This window comes from Paramormyrops kingsleyae, chromosome 13 (genome assembly GCF_048594095.1).
Source record: "Paramormyrops kingsleyae isolate MSU_618 chromosome 13, PKINGS_0.4, whole genome shotgun sequence".
NCBI lineage: Eukaryota > Metazoa > Chordata > Actinopteri > Osteoglossiformes > Mormyridae > Paramormyrops > Paramormyrops kingsleyae.
The window spans coordinates 11,888,561-11,906,834 of NC_132809.1; the positions used below are offsets into that span (position 1 = coordinate 11,888,561).

The following is an 18,274-nucleotide window of genomic DNA, read 5'->3' on the forward strand; positions in this document are numbered from 1 at the left end:
TCTCCCCTTCCTCTGGCCTGAATGTTAATAACTCCAGACCTCCATGTTCCGCTGCCTCTTCCAGCCCACCTACACTCAAACCCCCAGTCGACGCTCAACGGAGGCCGGCTCACAGAAAGAGAGCCTGTGACTAACCGGAAAGCCTTCATCCCCTGCCCATTTCCCCGGCGAGGATGTGGTTTCACACCCTCCGCCGCTCTAGCAAAGGGAGGCCGTGTCTCCACTTAATGTTTGTTGATGCGAAAGCCATGACCGGCGAATGCAAGCACTTCCTCTTCGTAGTATAATCATGTCGGTCGTTTCTTACCTTTTGAGGACCGTGCTAACCAGCCTCCCCTCCAACCCGTGGCCAGTTACCCATGCGACAGCCGTCTGGTTCACTCATGCTCTGGAGGTTGAGTTACTTCCTGCCTGGTTCAGAACAGGCTGGGTCTCTCTTCATTACATTACGCTGTGATATTTATTTATGAAAAAATACTGTGGCCAGTTAATACAGAGGATGCCTCCAACACTGAGCCTACACACTACTGCCTTGATTCATTCAAGTTTACCAGGGTGGAAATTCAAACTTTCAAAGTCCCTAATATAGCAATTTTAACATATTCTGAATCAAAGAAATATATATACATGTATATGCTATTACCCTGCTAGAGAATGTAAAGTGAGTTTAGATCTTCTGGAGAGTATCTCCTTGGTTTTGCATGTGCCTTGACTCCTCTCAGACTACACAATGTAACCAATGAGCACTGCAGTCATCTACAACCTAATCACTCTGATTATTGGTATTAGTGTTGGTTTTAGATGGACATTGCCATTCTGTGGCTTAGTAAAAAGATTTGTTGTGGTTTTGAGTTACTAGATGAGCATTGGTATACTATGTACTGTAAATTGTGTAATTGACAGGAATCATAAACTGTGTTTTAAACTGGTTGTGCTATTTTGGCTGTGCTATGTGCTATTTCAAGTAGAAATCGGCCTGCCTTTCTGACTTTATAATTTCTTTGGTAACACTATGCATGCCTTGTCTGTAAGAATCTATGAACACATTCATACCACATTATAATGCATTCATAAAGCATTATAAATATGGGTATAAATATTTATTAAAAAAGACATAACATATTATAGCCTTATTTATTAGGCATTATGGATGCTTTATGAAGCTCTGATCTACAATGAACTAAAGTAACCTCATAATGTAGTACAAAGCATCGTTAATTCTTGTACTGACCATTATAATGCATTATGAAAGTATCTTTAGTGCATTGTAAATGACAGCTTCTTTGGAGCTGATGAAATATTATAATCAACACTATAATGCCTTATGACTGTCAGTAGAAAATGCTGTAATATTGATCATTAACATGCATTTTGAAGGTATCTATAATGCATTATAGATGACAGCTTTAAGTGTAACATTTCTTTTTAAAGCAGTCTATATATCAGCTTCTTGTGTGTTCCTGGGCTGCTTTTGCAGCTACTCAACAGAAATGTGAATAGCCTCTAGCGGTGTTTGTGCTAACCGAGTAATACTAGGTGTGGGAGACTGGCTGTTTCTTTAATACACACCTCCACGTTCCCCAGGAAAGCTGCCTGTGTTTTAACGATCCTGCTCTGTGAGCTCCCAGACGTCTGCTTGAAAGGCGAGACTAAATCCGCTGCGACCAGTCGCGACGGTTCTGGAGCACATAAACGTGCGGCCACTTGCCAGATAGCTCTTGTGATCAGCTCTCTTGAAGAATCCAAGACTATAAGTGGTTCCATAGAAACAGAACTATGGCGAGGGAGTTTGTCTCGTCACACTGTTCCTGAAACTTAATCTGGGCTGGGAATGTCATTTCTAAAAAGGTTACCTTGTCTAAAAGTAACATTTGATCCTTGCAGCTATACTGGGTAAGACTGGACGATGGATGGTAATAGTTAGAAACATGCATACGTCTTACAACCAAGATGATGGGTTCCCAAACTTTTCAGCCCACGACCCGTAAATGACTTTTGAGACTCACAAACCCCACTAGGTTTTACATTTACAATTTATACATTGGCCAATTTACCTTTTTTAACACTTATGGTTAAAATAGGTTATTTTTAAATGTTAAATTGGTAACACTTTACTTAAGGTCATGTTTTTAGTAATTTATGAAAACATTCATAATGCATTTATAAAGCATTATAAACACGGCTGTAAATATTTATAAAAGGCATAACACATTATAGCCATGTATATAATGCATTATGAATGTGTTCATAAATTACTAAAAATATGGCCCAAAGTAAAGTGCTACTGTTAAATTTTGTACACAAATTCTTGATAACGTCTGGCGTCCCCCACTTTGGGAACCACTGATCTCTACTGTCAGTGTGTAATGATGCAGCTTCCGTACCTGGTGTAATTTGCATGAGATTTAGACTGAAATGCTTTTAATGGTCAGTAGTTATGACTTCTGGATGAATTGATGGAGAGTGTGAAAATGGAGTCACAGCATGGGCCAAATCAAATCTGTGGGGAAATTACCTAAAATCCATAATTTGCTAATAAATTAATGCTTATTCTTTTAAGTGCCTCACACGTCCTCCCAGCATAGCACACCTGTATTGAAGCAGTTTTTGCCAATGCAGACAGATGGGTAGACTGAGCACTGGCCCCTCTGTCAGAGTGAGATGAACGTGGGTTTACATGCAAAGGGCTGTCGCGAGTCAGATTGTGACCGACCTCTAAACATCCCTATTAGGTGTGATACAGAGCGGCTTGTCGACTTTTAACTGTCGATTTGACAACAGCAACAGTAAACATCTCAGATGTGTGTTAACTGTATATTCTAGAGTAAGTTTAAGGATGCATATACGCCTGCATTTTGCATAAGTAAATTATTTTAATTTCACATATTTTATGTTTTTTTTTTTTTTTAAAAGGACGTGTGTAACAAATTAACCAGGCTATTAAATATTCTATAATGAATTGTTAATGATATGTATTTTGAATTTTTCTAAAGTGTATAATTTTTTAAATATTATGTCATTTTATAATTATTCTTTTATATCTTTAGCATATTTTTCATTTGATACTAAATTTATAATTATTAATGTAATGAAAAACGTATATAATGTATTGAAAGCTTTTGTTTGTTCAAGATTACAAAATGAGTATTAAACATGGTCTCAATATAATGTAAATATAAAGCATAAGCACACACCAGTTAATGAATGTAATGAGGTCATCTAGCCTGTGGTTGACCAGAATGCTTTGCTCAGCTGTGTTTGCGGTGAGCGTGCAAAGCTGGGGGCACAATGGCACAGACACTGAAATGAGAAATTTCTGCAATTAAATTACTAGGTGTCTTGAACTAGCCACACAAAAGTCCAGTTCAGTTTTTGAATCAAACCTACCACCAATTCATTCTTGAAAATGCTTTGCACCAGTGGTTTTTCCCAGCCTGACATGTATACTGTGCTCAGAGCACCTGTGTGATTCACCTTTGTTTTTTTCTTTAAATATGAAATCCAGTGCAGCAGACATCACATGACATCAGCACCTGCTGTCACTAGGGTCCAATTTCACATCCGCTTCTCTCCTCTCAGCCTATCAGTTTCCCCCTTGGAGCCTTGGACATTGGCCATATCCGGTCACCCCATTGCAAGATTTCCTCTGCTTGATTACTGCCAGATATCTTAGCTCTCCAAAATGCATCAGGAATGCTTTGGTTAAATATTTTAAGGCCTGGGAGAGACGGAAGCCACCTGCACGCTAGCTGGCGTCGTTCCGCTCTGTAATGGTGGCTTTGTTCTTTTCCGCTGAGCTCGCTGCCTCGGCCCAAAGAGGCCCCTCCTTAACCAGCCTCCCAGCCCTGTTCTTCTGCTTTATGAGTCTCCTGCGATCAGTGTATCTTTTTTGTCCTTCTGCAGGTCTAACCTCTCGTTCTTGTGTAAGTGGGAGGGTAAAGGTGGAAACCTTGTTCTTTGTCTCCTTACAAGCCTCTGGTAAAAATCACGGCCATAGCAGCTTTGACTAACAAACCAGGCATCTGCTCTGCCTCCCTCAACTCTGAGGCTCCAGTATATGGACATTTTGGACAGCTGGGAATTATATAATATCTGTCTCTCTTATTGTCAATTGATGAATGGAGGATGTTAGGGGAAACATCTGTGCATTGACTTTTACCCCATTAACTACCAGTTGACTCAGTTGTATTGGTATATTTCCTTTCTTTTGAAAGAAGTCTGATATTTCCTGTGGTGTATTTTGAAAAATGTTAGTGAATTCATCTTTTGCAGATGGAATCAGGGCTGTGGAGTCGGTAGATAAATGCTCCGACTCCGACTCCGACTCCTCAGTTTCTAAATGTTCCGACTCCGACTCCCCGACTCCGACTCCTCTGTATGTATATACTATGCTAATGTATTTTCTACATCCATTGAAGGAAAGGAAGGCAACATACATGTCATTTCACCACAGAACTACTGGCTAGGAAGCCAACACTCTACTATAATGCCAGATTAAAGACAAACACAATGAAAACAAGGTTTCAAGGGTAGCGCATAGCGAAGGGGAGCCGACGGAGCTGAGAACACACCAGATGATTTTTCAGGCGTTTGACGAGTGATGACTCGTTGCACGGCCGAAAAATCGGCAGTGCATCTGTAAATGTATGGGGGGCTTTAGGCTAGGTTCACAGTTCCCTGTAACAGTGGAACACGACACAATGGAAAGCGGTGCCGCACCTTACCTGTGCATTACATCCCATATAGTGACGCATACAGTCAATGAAAAGTATGCTTCATGGTTACTTGACATGTTCGTTTTGTGGTAACATTATGCACTGCATGCATTGGGCTTTATTCTTACAGCAGAGAAGTAGTTCATTATGACTGTTTGTGAATTGGGACATTTCAACTTACTTTTTTAATTCCCATTTAAATTTAGTAGGAGTCGGAGTCGGTTAACTTTTTGCCGACTCCGACTCCGACTCCAGGTACCCAAAATTGTCTCCGACTCCGACTCCTCGACTCCGACTCCACAGCCCTGGATGGAATACATCAATGCTGACAAGCTTGTTGAAGTAATTTTAATGGCTGGATGTGAAACATACATCAAATGCTATATAGAAGCTCTAATGTGATTGTCTACACACATTAGAAAGAAGTTTCCTGCGGAAATTAATTTGAACATGCAGAAGCGTTTAGGAACAGCATGGGCACAGAGGTGATTTTGGAAGGTAATAGTACAAGCATGAAGGCATATTTTCACATTATACAATGAGTTAATTGCTCTGACCAGCAGTATGGCAAGAATAGTGTAAGGAGAGTGGGACCCCCTCAGATGTTTGGTTGCAGGTGAAGTATATGCAGTGTGTGAAGTGTGTGCAGGTACTGAGGTACAGATGAAGCATGTGCAGGTACTGAGAGAAAGGTAAAGTGTGTGTGAAGGCATTGAGGTGCATGTGAAGTGTGTATAGATACTGAGGTACAGGTGAAGTGTGTGCAGGTGCTGAGGTACAGGTGAAGTGTGTGTAGGTACTGAGATACAGGTGAAGGTTGTGCAGGTATTAAGCATTATAGGAAGAGATGAGGAAGTGGCACATAGTGTATGTGTGTATAATCCTGGTGTAATCCTATACCAGGGAGATGCTGAGAAATATTATTAAGAGTACAATAAATTTTATGCACATTATTTTATAGGTAACCTTACCCTTCCTTAGGCTGATTTGTGGGTAATTCACGTTAAGTCCCAGCTGGGGAGTGTGGGAGAAATTCCCTGTGTCCACTGTCCTGTATCAGTGACATGATGCAACCCTGTCTATTGCTCAGCATTGGCTTACGTTACTCTGGCCCTGTTTACCATGCCGTAAGTGTTGTTTGTGGTGGAGAGCTTGCTGTCTTTGTAAGTGTGGGCACAGTGTCCGTCAGGAGAGCTTCCTGAATGGGTCCAGTTTGTATGAAATGGAGTAGCGGACTCCATTTGGAGGGCAGAGGTGAAAAAATCTTATAGTGGGGCACCGTAACTCATTTTCCTTACTGGAAGGGCACCGATCAGAAAGATTTTAATATCCATTACAAGAGCACTTCACAGCGGCACCCTTTTCCATTGGAAGGGTACCCATAGAGGCCACTTAGGCCATTGTTAGGGTGCCTTATAGGGCACTATCACATTCTCTCCACTAGAAGGGCACTTCACAGCAGCACCCTTTTCCATTGGAAGGGTACCCATAGGGGCCGCTTAGGCCATTGTTAGGGCACCTTATAGGGCACTATCACATTCTCTCCACTAGAAGGGCACTTCACAGCAGCACCCTTTTCCATTGGAAGGGTACCCATAGGGGCCGCTTAGGCCATTGTTAGGGCACCTTATAGGGCACTGTATCACATTCTCTCCACTAGAAGGGCACTTCACAGCAGCACCCTTTTCCATTGGAAGGGTACCCATAGGGGCCGCTTAGGCCATTGTTAGGGCACCTTATAGGGCACTGTATCACATTCTCTCCACTAGAAGGGCACTTCACAGCGGCACCCTTTTCCATTGGAAGGGTACCCATAGGGGCCGCTTAGGCCATTGTTAGGGCACCTTATAGGGCACTATCACATTCTCTCCACTAGAAGGGCACTTCACAGCAGCACCCTTTTCCATTGGAAGGGTACCCATAGGGGCCTTTTAGGCCATTGTAAGAGCACCTTATGGGGCACTATCACATTCTCTCCACTAGAAGGGCACTTCACAGCAGCACCCTTTTCCATTGGAAGGGTACCCATAGGGGCCGCTTAGGCCATTGTTAGGGCACCTTATAGGGCACTATCACATTCTCTCCACTAGAAGGGCACTTCACAGCAGCACCCTTTTCCATTGGAAGGGTACCCATAGGGGCCTTTTAGGCCATTGTAAGAGCACCTTATGGGGCACTATCACATTCTCTCCACTAGAAGGGCACTTCACAGCAGCACCCTTTTCCATTGGAAGGGTACCCATAGGGGCCGCTTAGGCCATTGTAAGAGCACCTTATAGGGCACTATCACATTCTCTCCACTAGAAGGGCACTTCACAGCAGCACCCTTTTCCATTGGAAGGGTACCCATAGGGGCCGCTTAGGCCATTGTTAGGGCACCTTATGGGGCACTGTATCACATTCTCTCCACTAGAAGGGCACTTCACAGCAGCACCCTTTTCCATTGGAAGGGTACCCATAGGGGCCGCTTAGGCCATTGTTAGGGTGCCTTATAGGGCACTATCACATTCTCTCCACTAGAAGGGCACTTCACAGCGGCACCCTTTTCCATTGGAAGGGTACCCATAGGGGCTGCTTAGGCCATTGTTAGGGCACCTTATAGGGCACTGTATCACATTCTCTCCACTAGAAGGGCACTTCACAGCAGCACCCTTTTCCATTGGAAGGGTACCCATAGGGGCCACTTAGGCCATTGTTAGGGCACCTTATAGGGCACTATCACATTCTCTCCACTAGAAGGGCACTTCACAGCAGCACCCTTTTCCATTGGAAGGGTACCCATAGGGGCCGCTTAGGCCATTGTTAGGGTGCCTTATAGGGCACTATCACATTCTCTCCACTAGAAGGGCACTTCACAGCGGCACCCTTTTCCATTGGAAGGGTACCCATAGAGGCCACTTAGGCCATTGTTAGGGCACCTTATAGGGCACTGTATCACATTCTCTCCACTAGAAGGGCACTTCACAGCAGCACCCTTTTCCATTGGAAGGGTACCCATAGGGGCCACTTAGGCCATTGTTAGGGCACCTTATAGGGCACTATCACATTCTCTCCACTAGAAGGGCACTTCACAGCAGCACCCTTTTCCATTGGAAGGGTACCCATAGGGGCCGTTTAGGCCATTGTAAGAGCACCTTATGGGGCACTGTATCACATTCTCTCCACTAGAAGGGCACTTCACAGCGGCACCCTTTTCCATTGGAAGGGTACCCATAGAGGCCGCTTAGGCCATTGTTAGGGTGCCTTATAGGGCACTATCACATTCTCTCCACTAGAAGGGCACTTCACAGCGGCACCCTTTTCCATTGGAAGGGTACCCATAGAGGCCGCTTAGGCCATTGTTAGGGTGCCTTATAGGGCACTATCACATTCTCTCCACTAGAAGGGCACTTCACAGCGGCACCCTTTTCCATTGGAAGGGTACCCATAGGGGCCGCTTAGGCCATTGTTAGGGCGCCTTATAGGGCACTATCACATTCTCTCCACTAGAAGGGCACTTCACAGCGGCACCCTTTTCCATTGGAAGGGTACCCATAGAGGCCGCTTAGGCCATTGTTAGGGTGCCTTATAGGGCACTATCACATTCTCTCCACTAGAAGGGCACTTCACAGCAGCACCCTTTTCCATTGGAAGGGTACCCATAGGGGCCGCTTAGGCCATTGTTAGGGCGCCTTATAGGGCACTGTATCACATTCTCTCCACTAGAAGGGCACTTCACAGCAGCACCCTTTTCCATTGGAAGGGTACCCATAGAGGCCGCTTAGGCCATTGTAAGAGCACCTTATAGGGCACTGTATCACATTCTCTCCACTAGAAGGGCACTTCACAGCAGCACCCTTTTCCATTGGAAGGGTACCCATAGGGGCTGCTTAGGCCATTGTTAGGGCACCTTATAGGGCACTATCACATTCTCTCCACTAGAAGGGCACTTCACAGCAGCACCCTTTTCCATTGGAAGGGTACCCATAGGGGCCGCTTAGGCCATTGTTAGGGCACCTTATGGGGCACTATCACATTCTCTCCACTAGAAGGGCACTTCACAGCAGCACCCTTTTCCATTGGAAGGGTACCCATAGGGGCCGCTTAGGCCATTGTAAGAGCACCTTATGGGGCACTGTATCACATTCTCTCCACTAGAAGGGCACTTCACAGCAGCACCCTTTTCCATTGGAAGGGTACCCATAGGGGCCGCTTAGGCCATTGTTAGGGCACCTTATAGGGCACTATCACATTCTCTCCACTAGAAGGGCACTTCACAGCAGCACCCTTTTCCATTGGAAGGGTACCCATAGGGGCTGCTTAGGCCATTGTAAGAGCACCTTATGGGGCACTGTATCACATTCTCTCCACTAGAAGGGCTCTCATTAAGACACTTCATCACTTGCTCTATAGGGGACATGTCCTCATGGGAAGAGGGGTAAATCATGTGAATGACAACCATAGTGGCGTTTTTACTACTCAAAAGGGCACTTCAGCCACCCCCGAGTATACCGGTGATGACACAACGTCAGGGAGCCATAGCTTACTGTAAGCGTGACAGAAAATCACCAAACTGGGGGTGAAGCCCACTTGTATGGTCCTCAGTCACTCATGACAGCTTTAATCGTTTTCTCTCCATTTGCAGTCCAGGTTATTCTGAACCCACAGCCTCTGTTTGATGACTACAAAGCATGTGGCATTAATTCTTAGTCATCGCATTTTTTTTTTTTAAATGAAATATCTAGAGTGACAGGTTTGTACAGTTTTATTTATTTAACTGACAATTTCACTTTTGGGAACAAGTAAGGGACTTGGAGATAAGACTTATGACTCATGACTTCACACACTGGAAATAAGACGTTGGATTGGCCTATCTGCCTGATAAGGCTATGCTTCCTCTCTCTGAGTTGTTAGTTCACTTCAGTGTAAAAATACCTGTTCAGTGAGGACTGGGTCACACAGGCAGGAATCTCAGTGGGTTGCTTGTTTTTATAAATTATTGTCTTTTTTCCTTTTTATTTTAATGTTTTGGGGGTAGGCGTTAGAACAAAAGGTGAACCATACCTGTAGAAAGGCGCTGTGAGGAAGGGCAGGATGGTGACACCTGACACTCATTCAGGCTGAGCTCATTTCTTGCTGCCTCACCACTGGCACATGACACATGACACAGACTGGAAATGGGTGTGGTGTTACACCTCCATAAGAGTTCCTCAATATATGGTGTGAATCAAAGATAAAATTATTTAGGGCTCTGTGAGAAACTAACAAGATGTAAAGCGTGGGAAGTATGTTTTTAGCATTTTCGATTACGAATATTTAGTTTACTAAGACTTTACTAGTGAACTATAAATTGCTATGTTAAGTATGGCACTTTCAGTTGTTTTAATGAAGTATTCCAAGTATTCGAATGATGTAAGTAAGGGAGATCTCGTTAGCAGTCGGCTTCAGCTACATTGATCATTTCACTATCACTTAAGTATGCAATCTTTGATCCGGGCTTATCACATGCTAACTCTTACATACTGTATGCGGTATTCTGATATCGCTGTACTGCATTAGACCTGCCGACACTATAAAAACGCCCTTGAAAAGCGTATGTCAGAACTGGGCGCGTACCTTTTAAAGACATTATTGCCCTTATCTGATAACCCTTTGCAGAATGAATGAGTCAGAAAGAATGAACGAGTGAGAATGTGTTTGAAAGGAAGTTACCTGTATATTACACGAGATAACGTGAGGTCCGGATGTGTACCTCGCATTTCTCAATGACTAAGTTCTTTAAACAAATGCATTCTTCCGGTGGAAATACCCAACATATTTCAGTTACCCTGATTTTTTTTTTTTTTATGCAAAATATCTTAGTGTGTCAGAATCATTCCCTATGCTATGTTGAACTGAAATGTATGTGTTTAAGATCTAAATATCATGACAAAAATTATCTTTTCATTAAATAGAATGAAACAGAATATTATAGCCTATCAGTTGTAGTTTTACTACAATACATGATATACTATATAATATAAATGTAAGCTCAGTCAATGTTAAGAGCCCATTTGGAAGAAATTAAGTCTTTTTTTTTTGTTCACTTAGGTGTAAGTAACCAAAAATGGCATGCCAATTGTCAGACAAATGAAAAGTTTATAAAATAATATTTATTAAAATAAATACATGTTGAAGTATAAAATAATTTAGACAACACTTTGTGTACAGAAGAGAACAAAATAAATTAACATGTCGCGTTGCAGGTCTATTGCCTTTGCGGGAGTCTTTCCACGGGTCGCACATTCTTGAAATTGGAGGAAAGCCTTTAACTTTTGGCTTAGAAGCTGCGGTCTCTGCGCCGGTTCCCCTTCGGGATCCGCTGTCCGAAGCTCAGCATGGACTCTCCAGTCAGAGAAAATCCTTCATCTTCAGACCTTTTAAACAACGTCTCCATTTGGTCCAAGTCTCCGCCGTCCGTACTTGACGCTGTGTTTCAAAGTACAGAAACCGTCAGCATGTTCGTTTTATTCCCAGCAGTGTTTCTAATTGTCTGTATATTCAACGAATTAATTTTGAATTGCTGGACCGGAAAAATCATTGTATTTAAGAGTTAAGTGTTCACCATATTTAAAAATTACGCAAGGTTACTTATACGATCTAAAGAGTTTTGGTAGGCCTGTGTACAGTATATAAATAAACGCCTTTCTTAAATGCTAACATGCAGTGAATCCAATCGCATAACATATAGCATGAGAATGCGAACCACTTACCTAACTGTTTTATTGCAGGGGTATGTGCACGATCAGGGACCTCTTGCCAGCCGCTTCTCCTTTTGCTCCGGCGAGGCGATCTCGTCGTCCTGCCGCGTTTTGAAGTTCTCAATGGCTCTTCTGTTCTGGAAGTCAATCAGGGCCATGGTGATGACCGCATTCCAGCAGCTGTCCGGGCCGGCGCATCGGAAGTCTATCTCTTTATTATCCGTTGTGACAATGGTGAAGTAAACAAATTTCCCCGTCCGCTCCACGCAGTCCACCTTCTTGATCGACTGCAGTTTGAGCTCCTTGCTCTTTGACTTCTTCTGGTTGTCGGCGTAGATGTTCAGGCTGTCTGTGGTAAGGACGCACATCTTCCTTCTCCAGAACTGGAGAAAGTTGTCGCTCCTCTTTTCCAGCTCACCCTCCTTCAAAACGTGCGAAATCTCGGCCGCTGACATTTTCATGTTTTTATTCTTTGGCCAGATTTTGGTAATTAGATTCCGTCTCCAGATCCTCAGGTATTTGACTGGTTGCTGTGTGGTGTTGCAGTTGAATTCCCAGCAGGAGTGATTATTCATGGAGATACTTTTATCCTGCACTTAAAAGAATGAATGAAGTTTTCCGATCGCTCCGTTTTATAGCCTCTGCCAAGTCTTCCCACCCGACGTCACTCGCTATGAAATCTGTCGCCTCCCACGCGGCTGTACTGGGAAGCTAAAGGGCTGGGTAACCATATTCGTAAAAGCTCATCCAGATGGAATTCTTCAAGAAACATTTCTTCGGTGGTTAAACTTCTTAAGGCATTTCACAGTATCAGTAATTCTGAAGTTCATGAGCAGTGCAATTTCAATTTATCAAAATGCATTTTAAAACGCTTAGCCAGGGAGTTACCTTTACTATTACTTCGGTTTCTTAAACAATCGTGTAGAGCTGTATTAAGGATCATTAAATTTCATATGACTTGATCGAAATCAATAGACCTATTTCTTGTTTTATTACTCTGTGATTCGCTGCATAAAATCGGCCACATGTACAGTCATGCCCTTTTCCCGATTTAATAACCTTGCCACCTAGTGGATTTTTGGCAGCATTACTAGTGGAGTCACGATAGGTTCATTATAGCCCGTGGTCAATGCAAATAATTATACGCAATTTGATATGGCTGGATGAGGCTGATGTACCATGATTTCTGCCTGGTGAAAAAAATCTATCAAGTTACCTGTGACCTCACAGTATAACTAATTCAGTCAGCGACATTTGTACTGTTCTGCAGTTTCTAGAAAAGTAGGTGTGCGTGCATGTGGTTATAGCTGCGTAAATGTATAAAATATATACAGTAATGTATGGCATTATAACCCCCCCCCCCCCCGTTGTACCTGACTCTGAGCTCAGTAATCAAGCTTTGCTCCCAACTGTATGCCTGCATATGTGTGTGTGTGCATGCGTGTGCGTGTGTACGTGCATGCATGCGTGTGTGTGTGTGTGAGAGAGAGAGAGAGAGAGAGAAGTAAGCAAGGTGGGTTACACTGGCAGAAAGAAGTGTACAGCCCTGGAACAGTTTAGTACCCCAAGGTACAAACAACATTAATCTGCTCCCAATGATGCAAAAATGTTCCATTTCTGTACCTTAAATTAGACTGAAAGGTACATTTACCTACAGCTAGGGTACAACAGGCAGACCCTTGAGGGTACAGCATCAGTGACAAATAATTGTACCCTGATAGGTACAAATCAGTACTGATTTTTTCTGGCAGTGTATGCATAGAGGAGTATTCCAGTGTCCACGGAGTCCTACAGTATTTGTGAAAATAGTGAATACAAGGAAGATCATCAGGCATATTACACATGCTCTGCAGAGCTACCCAAAGGTTTTTGTGGTGGTGGTGGGGGGGGGTTAACTGTTGTCACTCTGTTGTAGGAATGACTATGGGGGCCTTCAGAAGATAACTGTAGTTATCACAAGACTGTCCCTCAGGTCCAGCCAGGTTTCTCCATTTTCCTGCTGCTCTTGTCACAGTGATAATGTCGAAGCTGCTGCCCCCCCAGCTGGTCCGCTGTCCCAACAAAACGCTGATAGTAGCTGTCAGAGGCGCATGTAGGTTTACTTCACACGAACGGCAGCAGCAGTGTTAATGATCTGATTCCAAATGTGCTGAGAACAGAAGTGTCGGTCAGTAGTTTCAGGGCACGGGGACTGAATGATGGAGCAGGTCTGTTCAGGGAGGTGAATGGTGCCCGTCTATGATACACCAGCAAGACTAAACAAGGGTGATACTGAGAAGCACGTGTGCTGCTTTTGTGCCAAGAACCCCCCCATGGCATAGGAAGAATCTGAGTGGGCTGCAGACCTTCGTCAGATGTTTACCAACATTGGTCACTGAATGACAGGAAGAGTGTAGAAATCGATGAACGTGGTTCAGACGTCCAGCTTCCTTTCCCCACACAGTCTGGCAACCAAGGCTAATGAGTCACACTGTCTCCACGCATTGACAGGCTCTACAAATTTTCTGGGAACCACCCCACACTTAACCACAATCCAGCCGCCCAGGGATCCTTAATCTCTAAGCGGAAGTTCCTTCGACATTTTCCTTACTTTATACATTTTTTTTACCGTGTTGACGTGCTGTTTATGCTCCGATCTCTTCATTTCTCTTTAATTGAGCATTATGCTGTCTGACTGTGCTGAATTACTCAGTGTTACCATAAAAGTTCCAAGGAGGAAGACTGAACATGCAGGACATGGACGGCTGGTACAGTTACAGTACATCCTGTGCCCCCGAATGCGCTTTTATGCCATTTGTCATGCATATCGTCACACATGGTGAAGCGTGTCTGCAGTGACAGCCACTCTATAAACTGTACAGACTGCGGACTGGTGTCAAATGCACGACTTTGGGAGATTCACTTCGAGGCAGGCCTCTTCCTGAAAGACATCTAGGCACCCTGTTGTCGGAGTTTGGAGAGGCTGTGTTTGCAACACCCACTTCAGTGTCTTTGTGTGAAGAGCTTCGATTGTCAGCTCAGAGGAACTGGGTTCCGGACACACACTTGTGAAAACCAGCATTCCATTTCTCATCCTTGCGTCAGAGCATCTTTGATGCACAGACACACTCTTGCAGAGGACATGACAGGCTCACACAATGCCCTTCCTTAATTAAGAATGGCAAGGATTACAGCACTGTGAAACACTCCAAAAGAGCCAGGTAATAGCCCTGTATTAGGAGGGTGTGGAGAATGTCATTTCGAGGGTGTAAAACATGAGCCGAAGGCGTTCAGTGGTTTTAACACAATTGAACATATTTAAACATGATTGAAAGATTTTTTTATGTAAGTCTAATATTTGAATCCAGTAAAATAAAAAAATCTCTGAAGTTTTCACCATTGTAGTCTGAGCCTTTACGTACTAAGGTGCAGAAGAAGATCAAGGTTCCGTTTCCCGTAAAACACCTGCAGGAAAATTGTTTGTGTGGGCGGCATCATCGTCAGGGACAACGTAGGGCCATCGGCCGCATTGCTGCCGCGTGAGTCATTAGTAAGGACTGTGGCTTTGAAGGGAGTGGCTGGGTTGGGGGGGAGGGGACTCTCTTCTTTCCTTGCGTGGGGTTGGCCTGCTCAGAGTCCGGTTACATACAGCTCTTTTATGGAATTACCCATTATCATGTAGTGGTTAGTAATAGCCACGTATCAACGCCGCAATTCTTAACAAAGGCGGATCATTATTTAGTCATGGGCGTACTATGATAACCTTCTATGAATTACTCAGATTTTGTTCAATATTATCAGTCGGTGTAGTCAAAATAAAGTGGGCACAGCTAGCGAAAGAGACGCGGGTATTTCGCAGTGTTGTCTTGTTTATCTTAAAATGGTACTGCAGGGGTCATTCTGGGAATTTACCCATAATTGAAATGGTAAATGCACAAGCATATTGTGTGAGGTGACTAGCAGAGCAGATGCAAACACTCGACTTACATACCATTACCATTCCAAACTGGGAGCAACTAGTAAGATAATTATGTTGAAATGTGCCTCTGTGTTAAATATGGAAAATGTCCTTTTAAAGCCAATTTTTATTTTGCTGTCAAATTCAGATTTTGCGATAAGCATAATAATCACACAATAACTGAAGTCCATTCAGTTCAATCAGAATCTACCCAGCCAATCGCTTCAGGAGAGCAGAAGGGGCACAGAGCAGCCGCAAGGTCATTTTATAAGCTGTTATCTCCATGAAAGGGATGAGACCATCAGTAATGTACGACCTTGTTAACGCACCTGACCATTCCATACCTTTGTGTTTCTGTATCCTGATCTAACATCAGCAATACTTCTCAGGTAGGTCTGCTCAGTGGCTGCTAAGGAACAAGAATCCTGAAATCCACTCTTCTTATGACTCAGCGTGATTCAGTCAACTCCCAGAATTAGATGCTACTTGATTGCTTTCCAGTCGTAAAAAAAACAAAAAAAAAAACAAACCAGGTGTGAGGAAGTGTGATTTGAAGATTTGTTATAATCCTCCTTGGATGTACAGTAATCTGTCCCTGACTGTAGCCTAATACTTTCTCTTATAGTTGATGGGGAAAATAATCAACCTGAAATAAATATAATCCTAGTGATTATTACTGTAATTTTGGCCAAACTGCAAATATTAATTACCGAGAACTGTAGTATATATAGGTGAAACACACAGCATTGTGAGTGCCTGCCTGTGTCACATTCCCAAGAGCAATTTCGGAGATCTGCGATGCATTTGTGGCAGCTGCTGACATTAAATGAAACCTTATTATATGAAACCTTTATATAATGAAACATTTAAAGAAACAGCCACCCTGGCACAATACAAAGTATCTTTAGACACCATTTCCCACAGCTCTAAGCTGAACTTTTACCATATATATTGGCATACATTCTGGATAGTCTTCTTGTTGGCATTTGTATTTTCTGGAGTTTAAGTGGACGTATGATTGTGTGTTATTCACATCCTGAAACATGATCTTAGTTTTCATCTTGCTTTACATCAGTAACCAGAATTGCTAGACCAGAGATCCCTCCTCCGCCAAGCTAGCCTGAGGGAGCTTGAACTGAGTATCTTAATTGGCTCCTATATAAATGATCTTTTTTTTTTTAGCTGTAGGTCACTTATGAGTTGCCATTTGTAAGAGGTGGGCGGTTGTGTCACAGCAGCGTCATGGGGTCAGGTAATAATCCCGTGTTGTAAGAATTTGGTCCCACCCCTGTCCCCTGAAGGTCCCTCTCCCACCACCTGCATGTGACATGGGTCTCTGTTCCGCTCAGAGATGCCCTTACATGGTACAGGAATGGGGCAAAGCATTCACACACACACACAAAAAAAAAAAAAAAAAATGTCAAATGTTGGCGTGAGTCTGCTGTCACTCAGCAAGAAAACCAGCAGACTTGGCAAGCATGTCAGGGAAATGTGGACTTAAGACGCGCATATGAGCCGTCCCATTTATAACTTTGTTGGAGTGTGTCTCCTGAAATACTTGTCTTAGGAGAGAAGACATTCCATACCCAGTGAATGTGGGAACAAACTGGCTTGCAGTAATGCTCTCTTCCTCTCTGTGACATGACATGTGATTATTTTTGCTTTGGTGTGATGGATAGAAGTTCCCTCTCTGCAGCTGTCATATCTTGGTCCAGGCTCTGCTATATTCCAGCAGTCTTTCACTCCCAAGCGTCACTCTAGACGGTTCCCATTGTTGTGTGCCTAAATATGGTTCCCAGAGTGGTCTCCTCCTGATGCCAAACTTGCACTTTCTAGCTGTACACGTTTGCAGCCGGGCGTGCAGGCCGAGCCTCACATCAAGCCTTTGTGGCAAACGGCTGCAGTTATTCGAGGCATTGTTCAGATAAGCCACAGATATTCCAGGCTGGTAAACTCTACCGTGGGAAAAAGAGCAAATGGCACACAACACGGGTGGTACGCTATTGTGTCCGAGGAGACGAGGCCGGCATGGCAGGCCGCTGCAGAAAGAAGGCCGAAGCTGTTCGTGATTGTAAACTGGGCTACCAAGACTTTCTGCTCTTAAGGGTTTATAGGTTGTGCTTCATATTACAGCTGCATTCCTGTGCCATTATTTAGGTTGTAAGTCTCCTCAATCAAAATAAGAGCAGATTTCAAGTGTTAAAGGTTTAGAATCTGCAGAACCCTGGGAGATCCAACTCCAGGAGTTCAGAGTCCCCCTGAATACAGGCACCGGAAACTTAAGGTATATTTGCCAAATTTCCGATGCTCTGAGGGACTCCAGAATTAGTGTTGCGTACAAAAACCCGCAATGCTTCAGTACAATCTCCACATTCCTACAGATGAGTGCAGCTGTCAGCCGCTTAAATATAAATATGTAGGATTCCCCAGTTCATCATTGCAGGTAGGTGTGTAATGGTGTGGCAGCCTAAGAATGGATCGGTTTTCCATGATGTGAGTCTGATGATGCAAGCGATGTCCTAAGCCCTACGCTGGCCTGGCCGTCAAGACGTCCTTATTCCCTTTCTGTTAATTATGTGTAATTATATGTCTGTGGCTTTGTGGTGGGAACCGGAATGTACCGGTGTGAAATGTCACCGCCATGTTCCCGTCATACGCAAGACAAGCACGTGAAAAGCATAGAAATCCACAATCAGTGTTTGAAGGCAATACGAAGGCAAACTAAACAGCTCATGACCTAAATTTAGTTAAAACAGCTTAGGAATGACAAGTATGTCTGCCACTCCAGCTTGTGATGGCTTCTTTCAGACTGCTGATCTGATCATACATAGTTTACTATCCTGTTTCATGTCACACGAGGAAAGATATTTTACTAGTTACTAGTTATATCTTAACATGTTTCT

General features: G+C 43.6%; 1 protein-coding gene across 1 annotated transcript; it reads right to left on the reverse strand.

The window, feature by feature from the left end:
• Positions 1 to 10,826: 10,826 nt before the first annotated feature.
• Positions 10,827 to 12,051, reverse strand: phlda2 (pleckstrin homology-like domain, family A, member 2). Its single transcript, XM_023842180.2, has 2 exons — positions 11,447 to 12,051; positions 10,827 to 11,162 (listed from the first exon to the last, which is right to left on the reverse strand). Exon 1 carries the CDS (start codon positions 12,007 to 12,009, stop codon positions 11,479 to 11,481), a length of 531 nt encoding a protein of 176 aa, XP_023697948.1. The 5' UTR covers positions 12,010 to 12,051; the 3' UTR covers positions 10,827 to 11,162; positions 11,447 to 11,478.
• Positions 12,052 to 18,274: the final 6,223 nt, after the last annotated feature.

Coding starts and splice junctions, on each gene's coding strand:
- phlda2 (XM_023842180.2), bottom strand. CDS start 12,009: ATGAATAATCACTCCTGCTGGGAATTCAACTGCAACACCACACAGCAA.